The sequence below is a fragment of the Mesocricetus auratus genome, unplaced genomic scaffold (genome assembly GCF_017639785.1).
Source record: "Mesocricetus auratus isolate SY011 unplaced genomic scaffold, BCM_Maur_2.0 Super-Scaffold_100054, whole genome shotgun sequence".
NCBI lineage: Eukaryota > Metazoa > Chordata > Mammalia > Rodentia > Cricetidae > Mesocricetus > Mesocricetus auratus.
In genome coordinates this window covers 4221723-4233151 of record NW_024429231.1, presented here as the reverse complement: position 1 = coordinate 4233151, position 11429 = coordinate 4221723, and the positions used below count along the sequence as shown (strand labels likewise).

The following is an 11429-nucleotide window of genomic DNA, read 5'->3' as shown; positions in this document are numbered from 1 at the left end:
TAGCTAGACACATTATCATTATGGGGGAGATTCATTCTAACTACTGGATTCCATATACCCAGAGTCTGCAATGTTATGGTGGAGGTTCCACCCAAGCCTCCCTCCCCCATCTTCCTCCAAAACCAGCTGCATCTCAGAAAGCAACATAATGTCAAATAACAACCCCTCCCCCAAAGACACTCACTGACACACCCGCAGGGTACTTAAACAGACCCCCAGAGATCAGACTTTTGATGTTTCTGTCTCCTTTTCCCTTCTCCTTTCTGTGAGGCTGGAAGGCAATTCGGGAGGGTTGAATCCTTTAAAAGTGAGCTTTTTCTAATTCAGTTTGATGAGGTCTGATTAGGATTGCTGCATATTGGGGTGTGGAAACTTTTCAATTGTATACAGGAGGACAAAGGGAAGTTCCTATGGAGACCAGGAAGATAGCAGGGTCAGCAACCCGAGCCAGGGGCCAGTGCTATTGAAATGCAGATCTTTGCAGATCTGGAAAAGGTTTTTTTTTTAATTCTCTGGGAGGTGTGGCCAGGAACCACAATACTGTGTCTTTAATCACAGTCTAACCCTATGGGAGGTATGCTTGTCACTCAAGCATCACTATCCAATCAGGCCCTCCATGTGAGCTGCCAGTCAGAAGTGGTACAGGGCTCTTCCGGTCACCAGGCTTCAGGCTTTGCTGTGAAGAGGAGCCAGCGGTTTTGTGCTGTGGTGCAGTTGCAGCTGCAGGGATCTGAGCTGAGAGCTTCAGTGATCAGAGAAACTACAACATGGTGAGCTAGGGGATCCCGTCTGCAGCTGGGGAGGAGCAGGTGGTGAGATGTGGCAGGCAGTGTGGATTTTCCTCCCTGTATGTGTGAGAAACTGGCCAGACCGCCAGTCATGTGAAGTCCCATGCAGCCCTTGAAAATTCTTTGTCCTAGGGGGAGGTCTCTCATTAACTTTTCTCTGTGGGCTGAGTATGATCAGAGCTTTGGGAGCAGGGGGATGTGTGCAGAAACAACTTTCTACTCAACTTCAACATTCATGATGTATATAGGGAAAGCAGCGTGCCTAACTCAGAGAGGCCTACTTTTCCCAGTATATTCTTTGCATTCCACATTTTGCATTTAACATTTATATGAAATCTCCGTCTATAGTTACTGTTGTGTAGGTTGTCCAGAGGCATCTGATATGTTGGATAGCAGTCCCCCATGAGGCCAGAATGTAAAACAGTAGAATTTGGTGACATAAAGGATTTGTTAATGTTTAGGAAATAGTCTGTCTCCCACAATAGAATTGAGCTGAGGGAGGACTGGCTCTGAAACACCCAAATCAAAGTATATAAGTATATGCTAACCAGTCTTGTTTGGGTGCTAGGATACTCATTTGTTCATCAGGATTGCCCTGGCATTTAACTGCAAATCATTACAAGGAGGCCACCCCTGATTTACAACCACCCACTAGGCCCATCCCCATATCAAAGAACAGGCCTCTGCCAAGCTGCTCAAGGAGGCATTACAGGGTCACAACAAACAGCAAATCCTGGTGTCATAAAATTCTTGTTTTGCCAGGTGGGTAGTATGACACCAGAAGACAATTATTTGTAAATAAAATACTGTTGTGCTAAGAACTTATCTCATCAAGCAAGGCTTTCTTCTAAGCCCTCATGCTGGATGAGGAACATTCTTGGGAAAGTTAGTGCAGACTGTGGATTAGGGCTAGGGAGGTTTCTCTAATGGCCTCATGTATTGAAAATGAAACAGATCTCCTTCTCTAACACCTGCAATATGTTAGGGAGAGCTGGTAATGGTCTGGGATCAGAGACTTATGGAAGGGTTGCTTCTAATCCTGAGATCCCAGCTCTTCCCACCATATGGAGCTATTGTTGATGTCCTAAGGTCACTGTGTCTTTACTCAGTCATGTTTTTAGTCCTTTTTTTTTTTTTTTTTTTACTTAAATTAGGAACAAGCTTGCTTCACATGTCAATCCCAGCTCCCTCTCCCTCCTCTCCTTCCCTGCCCTCCATCAACCCCCATAAACCCCACCCAATCCCGACTCAACTCTCCAGGGAGGTGAGGCCCTTCATGGGGCATCTCCAAATCCTGTCATATTATTGGGGGCAAGGCCTAGGCCCTCCCCTGTGTGTCCAGGCTGAGAGAGCATCCCTCCATATGGAATGGGCTTTCAAAGTCCTTTCCGATGCCATGGATAAATACTGATCTAGTTCCAGAGTCCCCAGTGAGTGCTGAGGCCTCCTGACTGACACCCTCATTCAGGGGGGGGTCTGGATCAGTCCCATGATGGCCTCTCATTTACCAGTCTAGGGTTCATGAGCACCTCCCTTGTTCAGGTCAGATGTTTCTGTGTGTTTCACCTACCTGGTCATGACCGCTATGCTCATCTCTCCTCCCTATCTGCAACTGGGTTCCAGGAGTTCAGTTTGTCTCTGCTTGTAGCAGCCACTTGACGTAGACTCTAGGATCACATATAAGGTAGTTGTCAATCTCATTATCAGGGAAGGGCATTTAAGGTAGCCTCTCCACTATTACTTAGAAAGCCAGTTGGTGTCATCCTTGGAGATAACTGGAAATTTCATTAGTGCCAGATCCCTTCTCAAACCTATAATGACTCGCTCTATTATGGTATCTCTCATTCTGCTCTCCTGTATTCTTCCCCTGACTCAATCTTCTTCCTCTCCCATATCCCCATCTCCCATTCTTTTATCCCCCTCACTTTTGCTCAGCTCCCTGTATCCTCTCCTATCCCCCCAGTCCACTCAGGAGATCCTGTCTCATTCCTCTTTTCTGAGGTACTGTGGTAGATATCTCCCTGTTCCCAGAATCTCTGGCTATGGGATTGTAGGCTAGCACTCCCCTTTTCATGTCTAAAATCCCTATATGAGTGAATAGTTCCATGTTTTTCTTTTTTTACTGGGTTTCTTCTAGTGCCATTCTTTTGTGTGCAAATTTCAAGAGTCCATTTTTTTTCTGCTGAGTAGTACTCCATTGTGTATATATACCACATTTTCTCTATGCACTCTTCAGTTGAGGGGCTTCTAGGTTGCTTCCAGGTTCTAGTTTTACAAATAATGCTGCTATGAATGTCATGGAACAGATGTCCTCATTTTATGAATACACATCTTTTGGGTATATTTCTAAGAGTGTAATTGCTGGATATTGTGGTAGACAGATTCCCATTTTCTTGAGAAATCTCTATACTGTTTTCCAAAGTAGCTGTAGGAGGAGTGTTCTATTTCTTCAAATCCTCTCCAGCATAAACTGTCACTGATGTTTTTGATTTTAGCCATTCTGACATGTGTGAGATGGTATATCAGAGTTGATTTGATTTGCATTTCACTAATGGCTAAGGGTTTTGAACACTTTCTTAAGCATCTCTCAGTCATTTTAGAGTCCTCTATTGAAGATTCTCTATTTAGTCCTGTACCACACTTTGTAATTGGACTCTGGGGATTTGGAGAGTAGCTTCTTGAGTTCTTTTTAAATTTTAGAGATAAGTCCTCAGTCAGATGTGGGATTAGTGAATATCTTTTCCCATTCTTTGGGCTGGCATTTTGTATTGTTGACTGTGTCCTTTGCCTTACAGAAGCTTCTAAGTTTCAGGAGGTACCAATAATTGTCAATCTCAGTGACTGTGCTACTGGTGTTATGTCCAAGAAGTGGTCTCCTGCACTAATTTGTTGAAGGATACCTCCCATTTTCTCTTCTAAGAGGTTCTCTGTGGCTGGCCTTGTGTTGAGCTCTTTGATCCATTTGCCCTTCAGTTTTTTTCATGGCAATATACATGGGTCTATCTGCAGTCTTCTACATGCCAGCATTCAGTTATGCCAGCACTATTAGTTGAAGAAGCTTTCTTTTTTCCATTGTTAAATTTTAGCTTCTTTGTCAAAAATCAAGTGTTTGCAGGAGTGTGGGTTAATATCAGTTTTAGGGTTAACCAAACAACTAAAAGACATATATAGCAAGAACTTTGAATCTTTAAAGAAAGAGATTAATGAAGATACAAGAAAATGGAAAGATCTCCCATGCTCTTGGATAGGGAGGATCAACATAGTAAAAATGTCAATCTTGCCAAAAGCAATCTACAGACTCAGTGCAATCCCCATCAAAATACTGGCACAATTCTTCACAGAACTTGAAAGAAAAATAATCAACTTTATATGGAAAAGCAAAAGACCCAGGATATCCAATACAACACTGTATAATAAAGGAACTTTCAGAGGCATTACCATCCCTGACTTCAAGCTCCATTACAGAGCTATAGTCCTTAAACAAGCTTGGTATTGACACAAAAATTGACAGATAGACTGTAATTCAAATTAAATTCCTGATATTAACTCACTGATGTTCTTGAGATACTCAGTTTCATTGTGTGACACTGTTTTATTAGCCTTTTCTGAATTTCTCCCATTATATGATAGTTTTTAATGATTTCATATAATTCTCCTATTTCCATTCATCTACCCACTCCATTTAAGTAGTATACAAGATGCTAATCTTATGAAGCTTTGTAAGTCTGGCGCATATCCTCTACAATACCTCCCCAACCTAGCATTTATCTTTTCTACCTTCTTCTTGTCCTATCTTTCATATCCCCTAAGACCTTGACCTCTGGATCCTGTCTCTGAAGAATGACCTGTTTTCTCATGTCAATGGTGTACTCATAAAATGATGTCAGGGGCTGGGCTGTGGTGGCGCATGGCTTTAATTCCAGCACTCAGGCGACAGAAGCAGGCAGGATTCAGCAAGTTAGAGACCAGCCTGGTCTACAAGAGCAAGGTAAAGGATAGGCTCCAAAGCCAGAGAAAACCTGTCTCAAAAAAGAAAAGAAAGTAAAAAAGAAATTATTTTAGGGATAACCTGACTGTGTGATTTTATTTTGCTTAACAAGAAGTGTCCACTTCTAAGGACTGGTATTTTTCTTGTTTATGGTGTTCATCTTTATAGAAAAGCTATGAGTATTCTTTACTGTGCTCTCTAGTCTCTGGAGCACATCGCCCTAAAGCCAGTTTCAAATTTTTAAAATAGGTTTTGAGATTATAAATGCATCATAGTCACATTGTCTTTTCTGTCTACAAGCCCTTTTAATGCCCCACTATTTTCTAATTCATGGCCTGTTTTTCTTTTCTATTTTTTGTTTTTGTTTTTATTTTCCTGAGACAGGGTTTCTATGTGTCTTTGCAGGCTGTCCTGCAACCAGCTCTTGTAGACCAGGCTGGTCTTAACATCAGAGAGACCCAGTTACCTCTGCCTCTGGAGTGCTGGGATTAAAGGCATGCAAAACCACCACCTGGCCTGCCTGTTTTCCTGTAACTGAGTTACACAGAAACAACAGTTATTGAACGTGACCTGTATTCAGCTGCAGGATTTCCCAGCTCTGAGGCACGCTACATTGAGTGTGTAATGGAATGTGCACACAAAGGACACTGTGTTTGGATGAGGAACATGATAGGATTAATGTCAACTTAAATACAAACTTTCTAGACTAGGGACCTGTCTACTGTGCTATCTGAGTCATTTGATCTCCAATCACCCAGTAGGGAAGCTACTAATATGAGTCCTAATTAGGTGGCCCTATGATGGGGGAAGTCCTGTGTATATGCCAATAAAGAACTGTTGGCCAATAGGGAAACAAGATTGTTGGGACTAGGAGTCAAGGATGACTCTGGGTAGGAGAAACACAGGAAGTCAAGATGTAGCTACCATAGGGGTCAGAAGTCCGGACCCCTTTTCCTGGTAAGAGAAATACTTAGACGGGTTAAATACTTAAGTCAGAGCTAGCCAGTAAGAAAAAGCAAGGCCAACACCTTCATAATTAATATAGCCTCGTGTGTGTTTATTTGGGATTGATGCGGCTCTGAAACCAGGCTGGCGGGAAGGCTTCCCTTTACAGCCCTATCCAATATGGGGATCTGAGAATGGTTAGCAGTCAGGAGTACCAATGGCAGGTGATTTCTATGTTCTTTCCATGGTTCTCTTCTACCTTTGATGAAATGAGTTGTAGGAAAGACCACAAGTTATACACCATGGTTAGTGTATGGTGTTCAGAGCAGGTCTGTTGAGCTGTCATTCCATTTATTTATTTAGTTATTGATTGTTTGTTTTTCAAGACAGGTTTTCACTGTATAACAGTCACGGGAGTCGTGGAACTCACCTTGTAGATCTGGCTGGTCTCAAATTCACTAAGTTCTGACTGCTTCTGCCTCCCAAGTCCTGGGATTAAAGCCATGTGCCACCACCACCTAGTGAGCTTTCAATTTTGTTGGGACTTGGATGGACCATGAACAACACTGTAGTTCTCTTGGTACATGTGGTGACTTGGGCAATGGCCTTTGTCCTCTCTGCATCCCCATATGGATTTACTGGACTCTGCATATGGATTTTACTGGACTCTGCAGCCCTGGCATGTGAGGTTATAATTCTGGCAGTATCACTGTCCAGTGTTCACATATGCATGCTGCTTTTGGTTGTACTGGGAAGACAGATTAGAAAACTGAAGGTTTGGTTTCCAGAAGTTCTGAATATTACATTCCATTTTCATGATTGCATTATGAATATTGTAAATAGTTTAGGAACTTGTAGACAAATGATGATGTGGATCATCTTGCACTAATACATGATTCGAATGCTTGTAACTTGGTGCTGCAACTAACCACAGTGCTGTGTTTCAGTGAACTTTAGTACTATGGGCCAAAAGGGCTTCTGATCTGCAGACATTTCTCGTTTGCATGATGCTGAGCAGGTAGTTGTGCCATACTCCATGTGGCAGCAATCAGATCTAAAATTATTTTTCTATGCTGTTTTGTGATTGAGCACCAGTGGGGCTGCATTTGCATGAAACAATAAGGTATTACAAGGAGCTGCTGATCCATAGAAGAGATCACTTCCCTTTCCGGAGAGAGCTCTAGAGCATTGGACTTCTGTTTTTGGAAGAAATATCAGTAGTTCGAGGGTCAGAAACAACAGTTCAAGGGTCAATTTGAGTGAATTTTGTGAAGTTGTGAAGTCTGTGTTCATTTAATTTCTATACACATAGAATTATAGGGAGTTGGGTAACATTGGTAAAGAGCACACTTTCCCTTTCCTAAGCTTCTTTGGTTTTTATAATTAAAAGTTGACTATATTTTCCTGCCTTGTTTGTTGGCTTTTTCTCACCAAGTCCTTCATTGTTTTGAAAATATTTTATGCAGTTTTGATTGTGGTGTCTTTGTGACAAGGATAGACCTCATTATGTCAGTCTGGGTACTGATTTCCTATAATCTGTAACTGTAATTTAACTGTATTCATTTTCTTGAAAATGGTGGAGCTTCATCAATTTGTCTTCATACATATTCTTATGTTATCAGTTCCTTAAGGTTGTGCTTTGGGGGAAAGTTGCTGTGAAGGGAGTTTTAGTTTGTTTCTTCTGTATATTAGATGCTTGCCTCTTCCCATTTCCTGGCATATCTGTGTTTCTCATTTGCTGATATCTTCATGCTTGAGTCTTTGCGGCTTAAGTGACTTATATGATTAAAACATTGCCTTTGGATTTTTAAAACCTTCTCATGTACTGTTATCTCTGTCTCTTAATCAGCCTCAGGTTTCAACATGACAAAACCTAGGGTCATCAGAGCAAACACCAATTGAATGTGTTTTTAGATCACAATGTCTGATTTCTGCCTGAAAAATGTGTTGATGTGGGAAGATTTCACTGAGTTGGTAATCTTTCTGAGCAAGTGGGCCTGGACTGGTTAAGAGAGCTAGCAGAGCACAAGACTGTGACAAATCAAAAGGGGAAATTAAGAAATATTTGTTCCACATGTTTTATTTTTAGTGACTAACTTGAGTTTTTCTCCTAATCTCTCACAATAATAGATACTGTCCTAGGGGTAACAACCAAATCAGTTCATTACTGGAGTAGCTTTTCTTAAATAATTTAATCACAAATGAGAAGAATATTGGAACAAAGAAATGGTACTTTAAAACTTTTCTTTTGTTTGTTTTTGGTGTAATGGACATGGAAATGTTGACTTTTTGGAAGAATGTTAGAGATATTGAGACTTTAGATGGCAAAAGCCATAAAATCTCTGAATAGCACTTATTTGGCTGTTGTTGTAGGTCATGAGAGATGGGTATGTAGAGAGTAAAGGCAGACACTGGATGTCAGGGTCAGGATTTCAGTGGGTAAAAAGCTTTGCAGGCCACCATGGAGTTGTTCTGACCTACCTGCCTTAAGAGACATGTGTCATAGGATATTCAGGCTAAAGCCCATGGCTCCTACGGCACAATATGCCTTCCAGTTCCTGATGAACTCAGGCAGTGAAGCATCCATGCTAATTTGTATTTCACCATTTATTCCCTTTGTAGTCAAGCAAGTATGTGAGCCTAACAAGAAAATTGTTGTTAGACATTAATTTTTCCCTCAATATGTTTTTATTTAAATTAGAAATAATTACTATTGTTATGTTCAGGAAGCAGTCTCCTGTACCAATTCGTTCAAGGGCATTTCCCACTTTCTCTTCTAACAGGTTAAGTGTGGCTGGATTTATGTTGAGGTCTTTGATCCATTTAGACTTAGGTTTTGAGCATGGTGATAGACATAGATCTATCTGCAGTCTTGCACATGCCAATATCCAGTTATGCCAGAACCACTTGTTGAAGATGCTATCTTTTTTCCATTGTATAATTTTAGCTTCTTTGTCAAAAATCAGCTGTTCATAGGTTTGTGGATTAATCTCAGGGGTTTCAGTTTGATTCCATTTGTTTAACTGTCTTTTTTTTTTTTTTTTTTGCCAATACCAAGCTGTTTTCAGAACTACAGCTCTATAATAGAGCTTGAAGTCAGGGATGGTGATGCCTCCAGATGTTGCTTTGTTGAGCAGTGCTGTCTTGGCTATCTTGGGTTTTTTAATTTTTCCATATAAAGTTGAGAATTGTTCTTTCAAGGTTTGTGAAGAATTGTGCTGGGATGTTGATGTGGATTGCATTCAGTGTATAGATTGTTTTTGTCAGGATTGCCATTTTTACTACATTGATCCTATCTATCCAAGGGCATGGAGGATTTTTCCATTTTCTGGTGTCTTCTTTATTTTCTTTCTTTAAAAACTCAAAGTTCTTGTGGTACAGGTCTTTCACTTGTTTGGTTAGCGTTACCTCCAGGTATTTTACGTTGTGTATGGCAATTGTAAAGGGTGAAGTTTCTCTGATTTCTTTCTCAGACCTTTTATCAGCTACTGATTTTCTTGAGTTGATCTGATATCCAGCCACATTGCTGAAGGTGTTATTCAGCTGAAAGAATTCCCTGGTAGAGTTTTTGGAGTCATTTATGTAAACTATCATATCATCTGCAAATACCTCTTCCTTTCCAATTTGTATCCCCTTGATCTCCTTTTGTTGTCTTATTGCTCTAGCTAAAACTTCCAGTACAATATTGAAGAGATATGGGGAGAGGGGACAGCCTTGCCTTGTTCCTGATCTTAGAGGAATTGCCTTGAGTTTCTCTGCATTCAGTTTGATGTTGGCTGTTGGTTTGCTGTATAAAGCTTTTATGATGTTTAGGTAAATATCTGTTATTCCGGATCTCTCCAAGACCTTTATCATGAAGGGGATTTTATCAAAGGCTTTTTCAGCATCTAATGAGATTATCATGTGATTTTTGTTTCTCAGTTTGTTTATATGGTGGATTATATTGATGGATTTTCGTATGTTGAACCATCCCTTCATCCCTGGTATGAAGCCTACTTGATCATGGTAGATGAGGTTTCTGATGTGTTCTTGGATCTGATTTGCCAGTATTTTATTGAGTATTTATGCATCAATGTTCATGAGGGATATTGTGTCTTTGTATGGCTTGGGTATCAATGTTTTTGAAGCCTTGTAAAAATGGTTTGACAAAGACCCTTCTTCTTCTATTACATGGAATACTTTGAGGATATTTGGTATAACTTGTTCTTTGCATTTCTGGTAAAATTCTGCAGTGAATCCATCTGGCCCTGGGCTTTTTTTTTTGGTTGGGAGACTTTTCATGACTGCTTCTATTTCCTTAGGTGTTATAGGACTGTTTAATTGGTTTAATTTTGGCAAGTTTTATTTATCCAGCAAATTGTCCATTTCCTTTAAATTTTCAAATTTATGACGTACAGCTTTTCAAAAATATGACCTGATGAGTCTCTGGATTTCCTCAGTGTCCGTCGTTATGTCTCCATTTTCATTTCTGATTTTGTGAATTTGCATGTTCATACTCTGCCTTTTGGTAAGTTTGGAGGAAGGTTTGTCTATCCTGCTGATTTTCTCAAAGAACCAACTCTTTGTTACATTGATTCTTTGTATGGTTTTCCTAGTTTCTACTTTGTTGAATTCAGCTCTCAATTTAATTATTACTTGTCATCTGCTCCTCTGGGGTGAGTTTGCATACTTTTATTCTAGAGCTTTCAGTTGTACTGTTAATTTGCTAGTGTGACTATTCTCCACTTTCCTCATGTGGGCACTTAGTGCTATGAACTTTCCTCTTAGCACTGCTTTTAAAGTGTCCCATAAATTTGGGTATGTTGTGTCTTCATTCTCATTGAATTCTAGGAAGTCTTTAATTTCTTTTTTTATTTCTTCTTTGATCCAGGAGTGGTGCAATAGTATATAATTCAATGAGTTTGCAGGGTTTCTGCAGTTTGTGTTGTTGTTGAATTCTAACTTTAAGGCATGATGGTCTGATAAGATACAGGGAGTTATTCCAATTTTTTGTACCTGTCGAGGTATGCAATGTTGCCAAGTATGTGGTCAGTTTTTGAGAAGGTACCGTGTGGAGCTGAGAGGAAGGTATATTCTTTTGTGTTTGGATGGAGTGTTTTATAGATGTTTGTTAAAACCAATTGGGTCATAACTTCTATTAGGTCCTTTGTATCCTTGTTAAGTTTCTGTCTTGTCATCCTGTCTAGTCGGGTGTTGAAGTCTACCACTACAAGTGTGTGATGTTTTATGTGTGCTTTGAGTTTTAGCAATGTTTCTTTTATGAACATGGATGGCTTTGTATTTGGGGCAGAGATGTTCAGAAATGAGATTTAATCTTGGTTAATTTCTCCTGTGATGAATATAAAATGAGCTCCTTCATCTCTATTGATTGATTTTAGTTTAAAGTCTAATTTGTTAGATATTAGGATTGCTACCCCCCTTCTTTCTTGGGTCCATTTGATTGGAAAATCTTTTCCCAACCCTTTACTCTGAAATAACATCTGTCTTTGGAGGTGAGGTGTATTTCTTGTATGCAGCAGAAGGATGGATTCTATCTTCAAATTCATTCTGTTAACCTGTGTCTTTGTATGGGTGAATTAATACCATTAATATTGAGCAAAATTATTGACCATTGATAGCTCATTCTTGTTTGTTTTGGAATGGTTGTTGTTGTTGGAATTGTAAGTGGATTTCTACCATTTTTTCTTTTGCCTGTTGGTAAAAGGGGA

At 40.0% G+C, this 11429-nt stretch overlaps 1 protein-coding gene across 7 annotated transcripts in view; it reads left to right on the top strand.

The window, feature by feature from the left end:
* The first annotated feature begins 642 nt into the window (after positions 1-642).
* The window catches only part of LOC101824051 (zinc finger protein 431), a 76125-nt gene continuing 65338 nt past the window's right edge, over positions 643-11429 (top strand). For 3 of the 7 annotated variants that reach the window (XM_040736079.1, XM_040736081.1, XM_040736082.1), the window contains exon 1: positions 651-770. Coding sequence is in view for 1 of the 7 variants with exons in the window: in XM_040736075.1 (XP_040592009.1) it covers positions 768-770 (3 nt within the window). In the remaining 6 variants the exon portion in view is untranslated. Of the gene's footprint in view, positions 771-11429 lie in introns of all 7 variants that reach the window. The other 4 variants (XM_040736077.1, XM_040736074.1, XM_040736075.1 and 1 more) reach the window with 3 other exon arrangements.